General features: G+C 42.7%; 1 protein-coding gene across 1 annotated transcript in view; it reads right to left on the bottom strand.

The window, feature by feature from the left end:
- Phactr1 (phosphatase and actin regulator 1) overlaps positions 1–20,071 on the bottom strand; it is a 412,563-nt gene that overhangs the window by 11,809 nt on the left and 380,683 nt on the right. The window contains 1 exon segment of the mRNA XM_090356490.1: positions 1,601–1,656. Coding sequence (XP_090212616.1) covers positions 1,601–1,656 — 56 coding nt within the window.

Here is a 20,071-nt window from a genome sequence, read left to right as displayed (position 1 = left end):
CAACCATTATGATCTTTGAAACATTTCTAATGCCATTGTTTGGCAGAGGAAACTTAGAGGTTTTACTGGTTTGAAAAGTGACACCCAAATTCCTAGAGACCCAGGAACCATTTGAGGTACCATAGAGACAGAGGAAGGGCAATGCTGAAAACAGGCCTGCACAGAGTCTGGGGACGTGGTGGCTGTCATGGAGAAGGGAGCTAGGGCGTTGAGTCCAGCCAGCACAAAGCAGATGGGATGCTTGCAGGGGCTGCACATGCTAAACTTCTGCCACAGCCTTCTCAGGCAAAGTCAATGCCACTGCCCAGCAAACCATCCAGTGCTGAAGAAGCCACAGGTAGGACAAGACAGGGAGCAAACTGCCCACAAGACCATGTTAGATTTTAAGTGGGAAGACTCAGTCTTCTCTGATTTGTGTGACTGACTGGTGTATGTGTGTGTCTACAAATTGCGTAATATATATTTCTGTTCTGGAGAGAAATTAGAAGGATGTTTGCTTGTGGGCTGAGGAAGAAAGGGTCATGGATTAAATTAAAGATTTTTTTTTTTGATATTTGAGGAAAGTCAGTGAGACAGTATTGATCAGGTAGCTAGGAAGAGTGATTCAATTTTTAAAACATTATTTGATATCTATCATCAAATCAACTCATACTAGTTCCTATGAAACAATGGATTTAGTCTTTTGTATTGTATTCTTTGATTTTTTTCTGAAGCATCAAATGGCTCCTCTGTCCAGATTTTATTGTTAAACCAAACAAGAGACTCTGACCTGTTCTGTCCATAAACTAGGGACAGCTGGTTTTTCCTGACTGTCTTATAGGCATGCCACTGGCCAGTCGAATCCAGACAGACAGGAAAAATTTTTACTTGGAAAGCACCCCTCCCTTCCCACTGTAAAATTAATCTTGAGAAAGGCTGAGGATTTTTTGGGGGGAGGGGAGTGGTTCTGACCAGTACACACAGCTCCTTTTCTTTTTTTGCAGTTAAGTGGAGATAAGAGTCTTTTGGGATTGGTACTTTTTTTTCCCCCAGTCTGGCTTCAGACTGAACAATGATGCTCTTAATCATTTCTGATTACTCAAGATCCTTAGAACCAAGAACTTGAAGATCAATCAGGAGGATCTCAGCTTCCTGAGTCGTTGGGGTTACAGGTATAACCTACCAGCCCCAGGCTAAGGCTGAGGAATTTTACCAACAGCAGTTAGCTACAAAGGAAAGTGTGCTTACTAGTTCCCTTTCTCAAATGGCAATTTCCCTCATTTTAGTCATCAAAATCCCATTCACCATATTTTAAGCCAGTTTGGTTTTAAAGGTGACTAATTCTCAAAAAACACTTACTAGTATGCTTTCTCAGTCTGGTTTCTTCCCTCCTCCACCCTCCCATCCCAGTTTCTGTTTGACTATAAATCCAAAGGTTCTATGGTCCATAGACTTCTCACCAATAAAGGGAAAGCAAGAGGAATTCAACTTGAGGCCTTCCCCTGCTTCTGACCCATAGGGATTAAGCCTCAAGGAGGGAGGGCTTTTCAATCCTCCCTCCCACCATTCAACACTACTAAAACCACTCCAGAATTCCCAGGTTGCCGTGAGTTTGACTTACGTTTCAGGATGTTCCTCTGCTCCAACTCTTCAGCAGTTGGCCTCTGGCTCAGCCGCCTACGAAAAAAAATCCAGGAAAAGTTTTTGGACCATATCATATCCTCCTCTGGTGGTTATCTTCAGCCCTTGTAGACTCAAGGGGTAGTAGAGGCAGTGGCCAGAGCTCCTGTTCCATCCTGAGCTCAATGCCTTCTCAGTTCCTCAGTCTGAACCCAGGAAGGGCACTTTACGTCATTTCAGGCAGAACTGCCCCACTGCCTTCCTCCTTCCACCCCGCCCCTCCCCAGCCCTGCTCTTCCAGTGCCCCAGGCCAAGGGACTGAAACTTAGTTGGACTCTCCTCTTCACAGAAGTCTCTTTCTTTCCTGATGGCCTCTTAACTGTAGGCTGGTGGCCTCTTGCCTTTCTCCCCTGCCTCAAGGCTAAAGCTTGCTACTTGCCATAGTTGTGCACTCAGAACGTAGAAGCTCAAGGCCCCAGGGAGACAAAAGAGAGCATGTCTGTCTGCATAGAACAATGGTTCCTCTTCTTCTTGTCCCCATCCATCCTCGCCAGATCCTTTTTAGACATGGAATGACAAATGAATGGGGAGGGAAAGATCACTCCTGAGATCTTACAGCCAGGGTACAAGTTTGTGGGGAGACAATGGGGAGAGGTGGGAGGCAGCAGGCTGGTGGTGAGAGAAATAGGCAGGAAATGGGAATGGCATCCTAGAGGAGAACTCCAAAGAAATATAGCCGTGATGAGTTCCAGGAATGACAACCACAATGGGCCTGAGCCTGGACACAAACACAACTGGATGTTTGAAGGTGTAGGTAATGATGATTGAACCACTCTGCAATTATTCAACATTCCTGCTTTTCTCGCTGGGATGAGTTTATGTGAGATGAGCATGGGATGAAAGGTATTTTAGGCTTCTTGGAGTCCTCCAATATTATACTTTAAGGAAGTGGAGTGGTAGAGGGGAGCTTTTCTAGTTGTAAAAATTGTATGCTCTCTATCTGGGCGCAGTGGCTCATGCCTAGCTACTCAGGAAGCTGAGATCTGAAGATCAAGGTTCAAAGCCAGCCTGGGGCACAAAAGAACCTGAGAATCTTATCTCCAATTAACCTCTAGAAAATGGGAAGTGGGGCTTGGCTGGAGGGTAGGGTGGTAACCTAGAGCTGAAGAGCTCTGGGACAGCACCAAGGCCAAGTTTAAGCCCCATGACCCACAAAAAAGAAAAAAAAAATGTTGTACGCTCTCCAGATGGCAGATGTGGGGTCTATACATAGCAAGAAGTTTACACGGAGGTAGTTACTTAAGTATAGGGGGAAGAAGGCTGATACCTCTCTGATGGGGGCTCAAGGCCAATGCATTCAGAGATCTGCATTACAGCAGTATATCATGACTACTCAGGCAGTGAAAAGCAAAACCATCCAGAGTCACTGAAAAACAGCTAGCCTGTGCTTCCTTAGAATGACACCTCCATATCATTAGCCTTGCAGTACGAGCTGCTCCCATCATGCTTCTGACACCACAGCAATGAAAGAAAACCCTATAGAAGGACAGAAGTAGGGACTCAACTCTATTCTGGAAAGAAATCCTGATCCACTCCTTAGCTCATGAATAACCCTACTGTCCATTCAAGTTTTCCCATAAAATGTGACTTTTTTTGTTGTTGCTGTTTGAACTCAGGGCTTCATATTGCTGGGGCTTGTTTGTATGCTTGGCCCATGATCTATCATTTGAGCTATGCCTCTAAACCAACTGAAGTGCTGCTGGTTATTTTGGAGACAGAGTCTCACAGAATTGTTCTGCCTGGGTTGGCTTTGAACCACCATCCTTCAGATCTCCTTCTGAGGAGCTAGGGTTACAGGCATGAACCACCAGCAAGGCATGTTTGTGATTTACAAAGTTCCAATCTCTTTTATGTGTGAACTTTCGCTCAGTAATAAAACTTCCAATTTCTTACTTTATCCTATCTCTAAATTCTTTGATGGCAACAAGAAGCTAGTAATCCTGGGCAGAAGTCTCCATCTGGCCTATTTCTGAGACTGTCTCAGCCTTTACTCCACAGCATCATAGAATGTGACAAAGTTGTCAGAAGCAAAATGGAATGACTTCGGTCAATGAGTAAGGCCAAGATTTTATAAAGGAGATTTTGTTAGAACCACAAGCCTGCACAAAGGCTACACACACACACACACACACACACACACACACACACACACACACTTAACACTCATATTTGAATTCCTTTGTAATAAACTAGTAAACATAAGTCACATAAGTCATTGTTTTTGAGCTCTGTGGACCATCTTAACAAATCAATCAAATTAATTAAATCCAAGGGGAGGTTTATGGAAGCCTCAGATTTACAGCCAGTTAGTTGGAGATTACAGTCTCCTACTACTGGTACCTCGAATTGTTCATGGGAACAATCCTGTGACACTGACTGAGCACATACTGTGGGATGTGACAGCATCAGAACAGAGCTGAATTATAGTTTGCCCAGTTGGGCATGCATGGAGAAATCCACATATCTGGCCTCAGGAGTGTGCCATGTTGGGTGTGACCATAGAAAGAAAACGTATTCCCCATTCCATCAACATAGTCATCATCACCACTGACACCTTGAGGCGGACCTTTTCCAGCTGTGCTTGGAAAGTCACAACATGGCTGGCATTCTCACACTGCAGGAGGAAAGTGGAGCCAGCTGAGCAAGTTGGTGTCATGGGTCTGGAATGCAGTTTACTGACTGCAAACAGCTTTGATGTTCTTTCTCACCTGTCCCTTTTCTCCTGTTTCTTTTGTAAGGGATGTTAGCGTGCACTTCGCTAACAAGCAGGCTTTCAATCAGTCCTGTCAGTGTTGTGGGGGTTAAGATGCTCAGAACCAGCCCTCCAGACCCAAGAAAGAGATTGTATCATGGTGGTCAGGCGCCATGGTTTGGAGTCTTAAATAAGGAGAGTCTGAAGAATGTTTTCTCAATGTTTTTTGTTGAACTGCTTATCTCAATACCACACACACACACACACACACACACACACACACACACACACACACACACACACACACACACACACACACACACACACACACACACACACACACACACACACGCTGTCTGGTATGTGCTGGTCTTTTTGTTTTTTAAAACTAATCTCATGGGTTATGTTTGAAGCACATAAAACAGTGAGTGAGCTATAACCAGAGAAAACTAACTAAGCTAACATGCATGATTTCAAATGCGGCTCTCAATTTGTTTTGTATTTCTTCCAAAGGCTCTGAGCACATCAAGATTAGTCAGTGTAGCTAAACCCTCCAGACGGGTAGGTGCTGAAATTAGATGTTCTGACTTTGAAAATGAGATTTCATAGGAAAACGATATGCTGGCATTGTAAGGACAAAGTGTCAAATAGCTGTAGACCTGGGGGCTTGGGGACTGGTCCTGCATTTTCTGAAACAAATGTACTTTGGCCAAGGTGAAACCTTAGCTTTTTCTGCAACTAGCACACAATAATTTGGTGAGCCAATGCGGACTTAATGTAGTACAGCCCTGTGACTCCAAACACTGTGTATCTGTTAATTCATTAAATCTCCATCTCAAGATATTGAACTCACTCATGGCTGCCACATCTTCCTTCTGGTCTTTAGTGATGTCTTCATGAATTTTAGGGGCTAGGACCTGAACAGTTTAAAGGAAGTTCTTCCTTAGCTACAGCTCTTCCTAGTCAGAAGCTGCAAACTGACATCTGATGCACTTTTACTCTCACTAGATGTCTCTGGAATACTCAGAGGAAACAACGGTTTGGCAGCTGATTGTCCCTGAGTACCTGTGTGCAGTCCCCAGGCCTTGGTAGAATAATCCACATGGGTATATTTATATCTGACCTGCTTTCCTCTTCTCCCAGCACTTCTGACCCTCACTAGGCAGGCTTCTGAATTTGAGGCCCCTGGATAACATCAAGTCCTAAGAACGCCCCCCTCTGTGTGTGTGTGTGTGTGTGTGTGTGTGTGTGTGTGCGTGCGTGCGTGCGTGCGTGCGTGTGTGTGTGTGTGTGTGTGTGTGTGTGTGTTGATCCTAGGGCTTAAATTCAGGGCCTGGGTGCTATCCCTGAGATTCTTTTCCTCAAGGCTATTACTCTACCCCTTGAACAAACCATGCCACTTCCAGGTTTTTCTGAGTAGCTTGTTAGAGATAAAAATTTAATGGACTTTCCTGCCCTGGCTGGCTTTGAACCATGATCCTCAGATCTCACCCTTCTGAGAAGCTAGGGTTACAGGTGTGAGCCACCAGTGCCCAACTAATTTTTCTTTTTCTAAGTAAGAAATCTCCCTGACATTTAGTGAGCTATCCACAATGTACTAAGAGTCTTAGGAAGCCTGTAACATAGTGGTTCAGCGCAGTGACTAAGAAAACTGTGTCACCTGAGTAATCCTCACTACCCAGCCACACAGGAGGCTGAGAGCTGAAAATCACAGTTCGAAGGCAGCCCAGGCAAGAATCTGTGAGACTCTTATCTCCAATTAACCACTGAAAAGCTGGAAATGGAGCTGTGGTTCAAGTAGTAGAGCACCAGTCTTGAGCAAAACAAGCTCAGGGATAGTATCCAGGCCCTGAGTTCAAGCCCCAAGATGACGCATGCATGCATGGGCATATATATATATATATATACATATATATATATATATATGTGTGTGTGTGTGTGTGTGTGTATATGTGTGTGTGTGTGTGTTCACTCATGTGTACGCATACCCACGTGGGCACACATGCACACACACACGCACACACACACACACACACACACACACATGCACATACACAGAGAAAACCTCTAAGCCAGCAACTTCCAAGGAGTTGAAATATAATAAAATATCCTCAAAATAATGAGCAAGGTGGACAAGATTTAGACTTTCACTGCCTTGAGTTCACAGTATTTTGGAGTGACCTTGCAGATTGAGGCCAGGCCAACAAGGGTTAGTAACACATGGAAGTGGGGCTGGCCGCTAGGGAAAAAAAAATGTGTGCAAGACGATGCATTTATTCTCAACTTCCTGGATAGCTCCCTTTTTGAGTCCCTGTAATTATGTCACCATTCTTTATCTCATTCTTGTCAAGACTTGGTCCTAGAAGTGAATACTGGACACATTGTCTCCTATTATCACACGCGTACATGCTAAGACACCACTAGTGGAAACCTGATACCCTGCATACAACCTGCTTTGTCCTATGCATGGATACCTACAATAAAGCATCATGCATAAATTAGACATAGTATGAGGCTAATGATAACTGGATTATTAAAGTAGAATAATTGTAATAATTTGTTACAGTGAGAACAATGTGCGTTCTTTGTCTTTCTCAAAATACCTTATTAGAACTGTACAGTAAGGATCAAAACCAACTTCAAAACCAAACATTTGAAATCCCCACATGCACAGTACACAGCTCTCTGTCAGTGCTGGGTTGATTTGGAGCGTGCAGTCAGTGCTGTTTTATCACTGGTGTTTCAGTTGTTGTGCAATCTGCTGAGATCTTTTTTTTTTTTGCCCTCAGTTTTGTGAAAACTGAAAGCAAATGGTGCTCAAAAAGAAAGGTAGGGATTAGCTGAAGTGGAAATTTCAGATGTACTATGGAAAGGCAGAAATTGAATATTTTCGCTGAACAATGAATCAACTATCCACAAAATTCCTGAATGCTAGGCATCTTGAGCATGTGTAGTTTTTCTTTAATGGTTGGATATCCTTGGAATCACACACGTGTGAAACCAAAGGTCTATTGTACAATGTCTTTAAGCACAGTTGATTGCAGGTAGCTGGAACTGTGTGAGTGTGGAAATTACTGTAATCTCAAGAAGCGATAACACCAAGCCTCCCACTTGAGACCCTGGAATGTACTGTGCCTTTCTAACTTTCTCCTTGCCAGTAGATTTAACTTACTGTTTCATTTAGACTAACAATAAGTTGAAATGAAATATCCTGATGCCAGACCTAGATATTTATATGCTAGGTGCCAAGGGAAATCTTCAGAGTTAAACATTTACATAAAAGTGAATTATCCAAAATTAAATGTTCAGTGGGTGTTGGAAAGATCTTAAATGGCTTTGCTATTATACTTCTGACCCTGGTTTATAAAATATCTCAGAGCAGCAAACTTATTTCCACACCTCTAGTGATTTCTTTATAGACCACAGCTAACTGATCCTTTAACTGAAAAAAAAAATCCGCTGGGTTCCTGCTTAAATGTCACTTGCCATCAATTGCCATAAGTGAGCCTCCTTGTTTTGGAATTTAAGACTGCATCTTACCTTGGTTCAGGTTGAAAATGCTATGTATAAGAAACAAGTAAACGGAAGCCTGTCTTTTTGTACTGAAAGAGCTACAAATAAAAAACACAACCCTCAAAGGGCCCTTTAGTTCTGGCTTTCGAAAAAGGAGAAATCTAGAAAATAGAATAACAAGATGTTTTCAATTACATGCAAAACAGGGAGCCCTATCTTGCATCCCAGCCTCTCCCCAGAGAGGTGACAAAACTCTTGTAGCGGTTTTGCTGGTCTGACTCCTGGAAGATTAGTTCTACACTGCACAGAGCTAATGAGTCTGCTGCAGGCTGAAGAACACCAAGGTCACAGCCTCCATTGGCATTTTCAACTGCTTATTGTTTTGAGAGTCCCAATTTTAAAGTCTGGATTGCAAATGCTGGGTCTGCATTTCAAGGCAAGGTAAAGCAAAATACAATTTTTTTTTTCCCTGCTTCTTTGCACTTGAGGGAGATGATCACATGTCAGTCAGCTGGAAGCAGGAGTATATAGATGCTTAAGGACATGTCACCGTTTTGGAGGCTGCAAGTTCAGGATTAGTTGGCTCCTTTTAAGATCCCTCTGGTGAGAGCTTCGGGAAGACTGGAGATTGCATCAGATAATGGGAGAACATATGGAAGTTATTACATATTAATAAAGGAAGCTGCTGAGGCTGGGAGTTTGGCCTAGTGGTAGAGAGCTTGCCTAGCATGCACCAAGACCAGGGTTTGATTCCTCAGTACCACATACATAGAAAAAATTTGGAAGTGGTGCTGTGGCTCGAGTGCTAGAGCTCTAGCCTTGAGAAAGTCCAAGCCCTGAGCACTGGCTCAGGCCCTGAGTTCAAGGCTTAGGACTGGCCAAAAAAAAAAAAAAGAAAGAAAAAGAAAGGAAGCCATGGAGATTCAAGAATCAGATTTTCTCTTGTTAACTCATTTTGGGAAAACTGACATCTCACTGAAAACACTAATTTCTCATAACACTCCATCCCTAGCTGGGCGCTAGTGGCCTATTCCTCTAATCCTAGCTACTCAGGCTGAGATCTGAGGATCACAGTTCAAAGCCAGCTTGGGCAGGAACATCCATGAGACTTAGTCTCTAAATCAATCACCAGAAAATTGGAAAACTATGCTCAAAGTGATAGACCACTAGCTTTGAGCAAAGGAGCTCAGGGACAGTGCCCAGGCTGTGAATTCAAGCTCCCTGACTGACAACAAACAAGCCAACAAACAAACAAAACAATTCTGTCCTAATGACACAGGTCCCTTCTACAGCCCCCACTTCTTAAAGGGTCCAGCATCTCCCAATACTGCTCCCAATACTCTCAATACAAACTTCCAGCACACGGAATTTTGGGTACAACAGTCACATCACATGAGGACTCCATAATCAAGCCACATGTCATGCATCAGAGTTCCTGATCCCCTTTCCTGATGGCCTTGTATTCCTACAAGCCATCAGACTTAAAAGAGCCAGGTCTACAAATTTATTTTCATCAGTGGCATCTGCCTGGTAGACAGAGGCCAGGGATGTGCCTACATATCCTACAATGGACAGGGCATCCCCACTAAGATTTCTATCTAGCCAGTGGCATCCCCAATGCCAAGGCTGAAAACCTTGTTCTATGGAATCAGTTCTTGATGAGGTCATTGGTGATGTAACCTTATTAGTGGCCTTTGTGGAGTCTTCTTTTTTATTCCAACTTTGTCTCACATGACACCTTTGCCTAAGAGTTACTTCTGGGTCTGTTTTGTTTCACTGGTGTTCAGAAGGTGCACATCTTCGTCTTCTAGCTCCTAGCTCCTGCTCCTTATCCGATGTCAGGTCTTCAGGGTGGCTGAAGGGAAGAGCTGAGTGTGCTAATGACAACAGGAGCTCCGCTCCAATGGCAACCTTCTTCCCTAAGCCTCAGCCTTTCTGACTTAGTTGTGAGATGGAAAGAAGCCTCTAATTGTCCACCTTGATCAGAATTCCTAGAGCTTTGATACTGAGCAAGGCAGAGGAGGAAGAGAGAGGGGGAAAGTTTCTGCCTTCTGTTAGCCTTCCACGCCCTAGCATTACACACAGAATAAAAATCAAACTCATTTTGTACAATGCCGTGCAAAGTCAGTAAATGTGGTCTGGTACCAGTCTACCCTTGCTTCCCATTCACTGTAAGATAGGTGGTCACAGGTTCATGGTTTAGGAAAGATGAGATACCTCTGATTCCACCAGGCAGGATAAGGCTTTCCCTTTGCTGTGTCTCCTGTCTCTGCCCTGGTCTAATCTATCACAGGCATGGCCTGCAGGAAGAACTCAGTGGCACTGAGAATGACTCAAGGGCACAAATTACACTTTTATTTATCTCTTTGTTCCTGGGGCACAGTCAAAGCTTAAAAGATTTTTGAGGGTAAAATAAACCCTCAGGAGGGTTGTGCTCATGGGGGGTAAACTTGGGCTTACAAGGTGAATTGCTTTTTCTTTTCTTTTTTTTTTTTTGCCAGTCCTGGGCTTGAGCTCAGGGCCTGAGCACTGTCCTTGGACTTTTCTCAAGGCTAGAGCTCTACCACTTGAGCCTCAGCACCACTTCTGGCTTTTATCTATGTATGTGGTACCGAGGAATCGAACCCGGGTCTTCATGCATGCTAGGCAAGCACTTTAACCACTAGGCCAAACTCCCGGCCCCTAGTTTTGCTTTTTCATCTCAGGGCAATGCCCTTTTGCTTCTTCTCTCTAAGGTAGAACAGCTGTTTCTCTCCCTCCCTCTCTTAAAATTAGCTTATATTAGATACATGGCAAGGGAGGGATTTCACATCCTCACACAACATTTATGCTCTAGTCCAATAAATCTCACCCCCCACATAACTCTTAATATTGGTAATCTCTGTCTAGAAATTTCTAAATCAAGTTTCCCAACCTTTTCTCTCACTGTCTATTATTCCCTTAATGATGAACAACTGGCCTGGATCCCATAGGCAGGGCAATGAAGGGGAGATGGGCAGGGTCCCTGGGTCTTGCATCCTGCCCTGTCGCTAGCATTACCCAGAAGGCCAGTTGGGTGTGTCCACTGATGTGTGTTAGATGTCTATGACTAATGGTGCTGCCAACAGCAAGCCTGCCTACTGCATAAGATCACTGAAGGGACTGAATGAGAAAGAGATGTGGACATTTCTTTAAAAAAGTATTGGAAATACTCTTGGTAATGAAAATGTCCCTGAACTGCCAAGAGGTAGAGTGGGTTATACACAAGAGATTATTTTCTTTAATTCCCTGGAGGCCATAGTCCTAATGCAAGCCCCTGCATAGGAAACAGTAGCCAGGAAAAGAATTTTGATGGTACCAAAGGAAAATCAGTAGAGGAATAAGGATGAAGCTTTCAAACACATGGAAATATCAACCCAAAGCAAAGAGTGAGAAACAAGACAGTCTGCACAGAGAACACTTCCAGTCTAGGTAGGACTATTGGACATAAACTCTGTATCAATACTCAGGGAGATTTCATTTATTACAACAGAAATTAAGTTAATTATCCAACAAATATACTCATTTCAACAGGCTCTTTTTACATTGACCAAGCAACCAAACCAAATAATGTGATGTCAGAAGCTAACATATCTAAGAATATAAATTAAATGGCAGCCTAACACCTGTGGCTCACATCTGTAATCCTTGGGAGACTGAGAGTTAGAGGATAGCTTTTTGAAGTCAGTTTGGGTAGCAAAGTTCTCAAATCCCTGTCTCCAAAATAACTAGAAAGAAGCTTGGCTGAAGGTGTGGTTGAAGTGGTAGAATGTTAGCCTAGGAAACAAAACGGAGCAAATTTGAGGCCCTAAGTTCAAAGCCTGATATCAGCAAAACAAAACAAAAGATAATTCCAATTTGGCATGGACTATGCCTGTAGTCCAGCACTCAGGAGGCTAAATAAGACAGGAGGATTTTTTTTTTTTTTGTGGGTCATGGGGCTTGAACTTCCAACCTGGGTGCTGTCCCTGAGCTCTTCTGCTCAAGGCTACCACCCTACCCTTGAGCCGTAGCCCCGCCTCCTGTTTTCTAGTGGTTACCTGGAGATAAGAGTCTCTGTGACTTTAGTGCCCCCGGCTGGCTTTGAACCAGGATCCTCAGATCTTAGCCTTCTGAGTAGCTATGATTACAGGCGTGAGCCACTGTGACTGGCTAGGATTTTGGGTTTTAAGCCAGACTGCATTACATGGGGTGGGAGGAAGGAGGAGGAAGGAGGAGGAATGAAAAGGAGTCAGAGGAAGGAGGGGAAGGGAGAGGAGTCGGAGGAGGAGTCATCCTTGTTGGTCAGAAGTCGAGGAAAGGATAGGGAAGGAAAGATCTAATATGCTATTTCTTTAAACTGACCAGGATGATTTTAGTCTTTTAGTCATCTTTGGATTATCTCGTCCATCCATGAATTACAAACCATGTGCCAGATCTTATCTAAGGCCTTCCATGAGAGCTGTATATATTAGCAGACTATGTATGGATAATTTTAAAAAGCTCTGCCATCAAATGTATACTGTGCTTTATGGTTTTTCATTAACCACTACCAAACTTTAAATGCTAGGAGTTCACCTTTTCTTTTTCTTTTCTCTCATTTCTAATAGTTCTACAGGGTACCATGTAGAAGTTATAGTCCTTTGATTATAGCATTCACCCTAGGAGCACAAAGTTTGTTTTTGTCATTTTTGTCATTGAGGTCATTGGGTCTAAACTCTGGTGCTCTCACTCTCACTTGGCTTATTTCACTCAAGGCTGGTTACTCCACTACTCTGAGCCTCAGCACCACTTCTGGATTTCAGGGGCTTTCCTGCCCGGGCTGGTTTTGAACTTCGATCCTCAAATCTCAGCCTCCCGAATAGCTAGGATTATAAGCATGAGCAACCAGTGCCGGGCATACAGTATTTCTATGATAACTTTCCATCACAGTCTGCATCAAATTAATGTAGTCTGATGAGAGATCAAGGTAAATGACTGGGTTAAGGCAATATCAAAAGGTTGAAGGTGGGAGCTGGGAGTTGATACACATGCACAAAAACAAAAACTATGGAGCTGGATGCTGGTGGCTCATGCCTAGCTATTCAGGAGGCTGAGATCTGAGGATCATGGTTCAAAGCCATCCCAGGCAGGAAAGTCCATGAGACTTATCTCCAATTAACCACCAGAAAACCAGAAAGTGACACTGTGGTTCAAAATTGGTAGAGCACTAGCTTTGAGTGAAAAAGTTCAGAGACAGTGCTTGGACCCTGAGTTCAAGCCCCAGGACTGACAAAAACAAAACAAAACAAATCAATAAAAATTGGAGTTATAGATATATTACCCTCATGTTTTTTGGAAACTAAGGCAGATATTTCTCAATTCACAATTTTTCTTTTAAATCTGTTGTATACTTATCTATAATGTCATCATATAAAAATAGAGAAGCAGTTCCATTGTTTTCTGGGTTTTTCTGGAAGATGTAACTGTAATCTACATGCTTCATAATGAAAAAGAAGTTTATCTTATCTGCCCATCCTGGAGCGATGAGGAAGGGACATCTGCCTGGAGTTTCTGGTAGAGGAAGGTTGCAAAGCCTGCCCACACCTTTGTAATCAGCTTTTGTCAATAAACCCTTTTCTGGTAATCACAAGGAGTGAGCTCTGTACTTCTTGGTGGAAACTGACCAATGGGAAAACACAGCTCAAAGATGCTCAGATTTGAGACCCTGAAAGGATCAGAGGAGGGAGAAGATACTAGTCTTTGTAGTCAGATGTCACATCTGTCCTGCAATCAAAGGGTGACTTTCCCTTTAAAGGTATAATACTCGAAGCAAGAGGATGAAGAAAAAAAAATCGAATGGTTTCCATATAATATTATGAAGATCACACAGACATATAATCTCCCTTCTTTGCAAACTTTCCAACTGTTCTGTGAGGCAGGGTGTCTTTATCCAGGCCTTAGAGCAAGTTCTGCCTCTCTCAGATATGCTGGCTATCTGATAGCTCAGTCAGTCCCTTTTACATCTCCTTATGGTGCCTAGTTATTACTGTCCAACAGAAGGGCACAGGTCTACTGACAGAAACAACCTCCCTCAGAAAAGGAGACATTTCTCATCTTGGTGAAAATCTTAGCCAAAGTCCTATTTTAGGCTGAGGAAGAAGTGAGGATATCTAGGAATTCCTTTCTTCACTTGACCTTTGCCTCCACAACCCAGTACTTATCAGCGTACTTTAAGGAAGATTGTTTCTGACAAACACAGAGCCCTGGGCAAGGACACAGTGTTCCCACAAAGAGAAGCAGCTCTCAGGCTCACTATTGAGGGTGGCTGTCATGGCTAATATGGTTAGGTTGATGTGTACAGTCCAGATGATACCAAAATGCCATGCTTCATGAGTTAACTCAGAAATGATTAGGGGGTCCACATTTTCCTCAATGCTTTGTTGGGATTCAGTAACACACATACATACACACACACACACACACACACACACACACACACACACACACACACACACATACACACACACGTGATGGCTTTCTAAAAGCAGGCAAGTGGTGGTTTATGCCTGTTATCCTAGCTTCTTCAGAGCCTGAGATCTGAAGATTGTGGTTCAAAGCCAGCCCAGTCAGTGGAGTCTATAAACCTCTTATCTTCAATTAACTACCAGAAAACCGGAACTGGTGCCATGGCTCAGAGTGATAGAGCACTAGACTTGAGCAAAAGAGCTCAGGGACAATGCACAGGCCTTGAGTTTAAGTCCTAAAACCCACAAAAATAGCAGATTCCATTAGCAGCTCTGTGCTTGCGACTGTCACTTCCTTCTTTGGAAGCCTCAGCAAAAACTCCTGAGGTGTGACATATACACTCAGCTCCTGAAGGTCCTTCCTGAAGGGACCAGTAGATGACGTTAACAATCACCTGTCCAGAAGCTAGCTTTTCTGGAAAGCAGAGTGTCTAGTCTAATAAGAGGTTGCTGAGAGACCCAGTGTGCTGGTAACCTGATTCCTACACACAGTAGACAGAAATAGTTGGCTACTTGGAGTCCTGAAAGTTGTCCTTCCTAGCTGGCCACCATTCATGGGAGAAGAGTGTGGACTGAGACAGAGGTGGCAGGCCACAACAGTGCAAAGCCCACTGTTAATGGTGGCTTTCTCAGGTTCAGACATGGGCACTACTGATGATTTGCATAAATCTATGGGTGAACAACATTTTTTTTTTCCTGAAAGAACTGTATGAAGACATGGTCCTCTCATAAACAGTTCTATCTACCCCCCCCAAAAAAAAACATTCAGTGGATTTGAAATCTATTGCTGCTGATGCTAGAGTAGTCCTGCATGCCCCAGAGACACCTGGTCTATTTGTCACCTGTTCCCTAGAGTTTTGAGATATGATATATGCCAACGGGTCGTTAGCTCCCTGATGCTCCAATCTGTGAGTACTTTTGATGGTGCTGGATTCTCCTTGAAGTAACTTCGTAGGCCGGCCATAAAACAAAGTTTAAAAGCTGTCATAATTTGTATGCTATATGGTACTTTACAGGCACATCTGGACTAATAAGAGTCAGCTTGGTCATTCTGATGATTAGAGAAATGAGTACAAAGAAATACCATGTGTATGTGTGATGATGATAGAATTCCCCCCCCTCAAGTAAAGACATTTTAAGCAGATGCCCTTCCTAAATTGACTGGTATCAGGATAGAGGGCAAGGGTGCCTTTGCTCAATGTCAGAACAGAAATGAATGAGTATGACGGTATATCAATAGTTTTGTTGACAAAGAATCTGGAGTCCTGGATTTGGCCCACCAGCCTATAGTTTCAGTTCCTTAAGGTCAAAGAGTACCACCAAAGCTTGAATACACTGTGCTCTTTAAGCACTGATCAGTAAAGTGGAACCACAAAAACTATGCCAGCTTGCTTGCTTTCTGCTAATTATTTTGGGTCCCCAAAACAATGAGTGATGACAGACTTTTTTTCTTTTCTTTTTGCTGGTCCTGGGGCTTGAACCCAGAGCTTAGGTGCTATGACTAAGCTTTGTTTGTGTGCTCAAGGCTAGTACTCTTCACTAGTACAGCTTCACTTCTGGCAGTTAATTGAAAGTAAGTCTCTTGGGGTTTCTCTGGCCAAGCTGGCTTCAAACCAAGATTCTCAGATCTCAGCCTTCTGAGTAGCTAGGATTACAAGCATGAGCTACTGGTACCTGGTTGAAAATAGCATCTTTTAAGAGTGGGAAGATTTAAGATTATGGGAGATTTAAAACTGGTCAGTTTAAACACAAGATTGAGAAAAATAAGGAAAGTCATAAGAGACAAGGAAAGGCCTGGAATTATGGTAGATAGGCAAGCTTCTTTTTACCACATTGATTACCTGTCAGTGCCTGCTAAGTAGCTGTCTGCTTAATGCTTTTCAAAGGATCTAACTAGGCTGCCCAGTTTTGAGAAACTATTGTTTTAATGATTCAAAGGAATAGAATATCAAAATTTCAGGACCATACTTCCCTAAACAGAAGTATATTCACTTATATTTCAAAGGAATTGCTTTTAAAATCACAAGGAAAATGATTTTTTCCAACATTTTTATCTTGCGAATGGTTTTCCTGTTTATATTCTATTTGAAAATTACTATTTCATTTTGGCATATATGTAATTGTTGAAACTATTATAAAAATTGTTGCATTCCAAGAGGACTGAAATAAACATAATGAAGATAAATAAAATGTATTACTTTTATTAGCATTTTGCATTTGAGTTATTTTGACAGTAAATAAAAATGTACAGGCATCCATGAAAAAACAACTGTGCCACAAATGTTCAGTTGTAAAGCAGTTCTGCTATTTAAGTACTCAGAACTTTATGTACGATCTGTGCAGGAGCTGCAGAAAAATCACATCCCTTCAAACCTGATGACAAATCTGGTATGGAAGACAGAGCACTAGATACCATGGAAATCAGTCTGGAGATGGGCTATGCCAATTTCACCATTAAAACCAAGGACGTGCCAGGTACCAATGGCTCATGCTTGTAATCTCAGATATTCAGGAAGCTGAGATCTGAGGATCTTCGTTCAAAGCCAGTCTGGGCACAAAAAGCCCATGAGACTCTTACCTCCAACTAACCACCAGAAAACAGGAAGTGGTGCTATGGCTCAAGTGGTAGAGCACTAGTCTTGAGCTAAAGAGCTCAGGGACAGGGCCCAGGCCCAGAGTTCAAGCCCCATGACTGGGGGGGAAGTAGGAGGAGAAACAGAACAACAAAAACAAAACAAAACACCCCAAACCAAGAACAAGCCATGCTCATGTCTATAATGCTAGCTACTCAAGGGATTGAAGGCTGAGGATCATAGTTCAAAGTCAGCCTGAACAAACAAACCAAGAGATTCGTATCTCAAATTAACCATCAAAAAACTTGAGTGAAAGAGCAAAGGGAAAGCACTCAGGCCTTGAGTTCAAGTCCCATGACCAACAAAAGAAATTAGAAAAACATATATGGCTCAACATATAGTTAAACAATAATTAACAGAACAATACTTGCAGATCCGCTCAATAATGATTAAGAAATTGCCATATGAAAACTAAAAGGTGGCTGTGCATAACAAGGCAGCATCAGGAGTCTTCTAACTTCAGACTAAAAATGTGACCTTGCGGGGCCGGGAGTTTGGCCTAGTGGCAGAGTGCTTGCCTAGCATGCATGAAGACCTGGGTTCGATTCCTTGGTACCACATACTTAGAAAAAGCCAGAAGTGGTGCTGAGGCTCAAGTGGTAGAGTTCTAGCCTTGAGAAAAATCCAAGGACAGTGCTCAGGCCCTGAGCTTAAGCCCAGGACTGGCAAAAAAAAAAAAAAATGTGACCTTGACAGCTGCTAAGATGTGTTCATTCTTCTTCTAAGTCAGACAGACATGTATGCAAACATGTGTCTTCAAACGTGCATACACACACAGAGTCAGGGTTTAAGAACTCTGTCTTGTCATGGGAGGTCACCAGCTCAGTGTTTATGCTCCACAGTGGGAGTCTGGGAAGAGAAGGCTAGTGACTAAGTATCCCAGCGATACTGGATCACTGTGGGCCCTGGAATGAGTGTGACCCGTGTCTCCAGGCCGGCACTTCCCATGTGTAGTTTATTCTGCTTGTGTAGGTCCCCAAAGGGGCCTTATTCAACTTTTCCTATGGGACTAGTTTCCTCACCTTTCACTGAATGCAAATATCTGATGAGCATGTGGTTTCTTTAACTTCTTGTTAAATGGGTAGTGCCATATCCTTGGCAGGTAGAAGTACCATTCAGAGGATGCCAACCTTTGTTAAGGGCTGTCCAAAATAAGTTTCCTTTTTTTTTCCCTTTGCCTTTTAAAAATGATCATTGAGTAGTCATACAAAGGAAAAACCATTTTCTCTCCTGTATAGTGAGTTCATGAATGATGCCGGATGATCCTCAGAGTCCATGTGTTCGTAATACAAAAGCTGCATGGCTCAGTTTTGCACTTTCTTCATGTTCATCTGGACCCATTCCCTGCACCAAGTTGCTATTTTCATTCTCACAGGAAGTCTCAGGATCTTTCAAAAAGCATTCCCATCAGGGTATTCCCATCTATGGGATGCAAATGTCCTCTTCTCATTCCTTTTTTTGTGTTTTTAAGCTGTATCCCATTTCCTGTTACCTCGGGAGAGGGAGGAAGAGGAGGAGGGAGAAGACAGGGTGGAAAGGGAGGATGGGGGAGGGGAGAGGTGGTGGTGGTGGTGGTGGTAGTGGTAGAGGTGGGTTGGAAAGGTTAGGTCTAAAAGGAAAAGGGTCCAAATTTGTCTATTTTCTTCCCTTCTCCCTTTCAAATGGTAAATTCACCATCAGGTATATCCAGGGACACTAAGTAAGCTCAAGTGGAATTGAATTCATTGAACCTTTGATTGCTATACCTATTTTTAGAATGTGTTTTTGCAGCAGAAGAAACGATGTAGCCTGGGCAAGGCCAGCTCCCATGTAGAATTAGTTCTCAGATTCCTGGGAGAGATGGTGCTTGCCACTTTGGAGTGAGGTGGTATTGTGTCAGATCTGCAGCACCAAGATTTTCAAATCATAAATACTAGGCAAACAACATTGAGAAGTCAGGATTATTACTCTTTATTGTATGTGCTGTGGACATAAAAAATGGTTTTCAATTTCCCCCCTTGAACATTGCATTATGATTTAAACCAGCATGCAACCCTCTCTGCATATTATTTGATATGCTGCTTATAGTGACAATATTGTGGACTGTAGAGGAGTGAAAAATACAGATCTAGGATACTCATTTTTTTCTAGCATATTATTAAGTCCTAAAGAAGAGAAAATTACCATGCAGGTTTCATGGGGAGGGTCAGAGTATTACTACCGTCCTGAGTGAATTTGTCAGCCTCTTTTGCAAATAACAAAGAGGCAGAAATCTATATAACGATGAGCTAAGTATGTTTATTAACTCAGGGCTTTGCTACGGTAATGGAAAGCTAATATAATAATGTTTTGTAAAACTGGAATTCTCATTTAAAAATTTCAGATGCTTTTCTCAGAAATACAAAGTAGCTGTTATCTTCTGCCCCTCCCCCCTCCCTCCCTCCTTTCTTCTTTCCTTTTTTCCTTTCTTCTTTCCTTTCTGGTGCCAGTACTAGGGCTTGAATTCAGGCCTCACACTTTTGGCTTTCAAAGTTGATACTCTACAACTTGAGCCAATTTCACTTTTGGCTTTTGGGTAGTTAATTAAGAATCTCACAGACTTTTATGTCCAAGGTGACTTCAAATGGAGTTCTCAGTCTCCTGGGTAGCTAGGATTTCAGGTGTGAGTCACTGATGTCCTACTAGCTCTTAATTTCTTTAAGACAATAATGCAGGGGTGGGGGGAATTATAGTGATGGCCCCTTTATATAAGGAAGGGGCTTTTCATTTTGCCCCATGACCCAGTAGTCCTGGTTAGCATTTTCATAACTGATTGCTTCATTTTTTTCATGATATCTATCTGCCATACTCACTTGCACTTGAGGTCTTGTTCCCCCCTCCCTAGTTTTTTTTAAAAGTAGAACCATTTTGTTTCCCCAAATGTTAAGGGAAGAATCCTGTCTCCCCCAATTTTATATGTTGAAACCCTAACATCTTAGTACCCCGGAGTGTGGAAACAAGGTATTTATAGAGGTCTTATAAAGGTAATCCACTGAAAAATGCAGGTATCTTTTTAAAGTGTGTTCTAAGTGTTAAATGTTGTCCTCATAGAA

Source organism: Megascapheus bottae, chromosome 22 (genome assembly GCF_031878675.1).
Source record: "Megascapheus bottae isolate mThoBot1 chromosome 22, mThoBot2.hap1, whole genome shotgun sequence".
Lineage (NCBI taxonomy): Eukaryota > Metazoa > Chordata > Mammalia > Rodentia > Geomyidae > Megascapheus > Megascapheus bottae.
The sequence above is the reverse complement of the archived record's forward strand: the minus strand, read 5'-3'. Positions and strand labels throughout refer to the sequence as shown.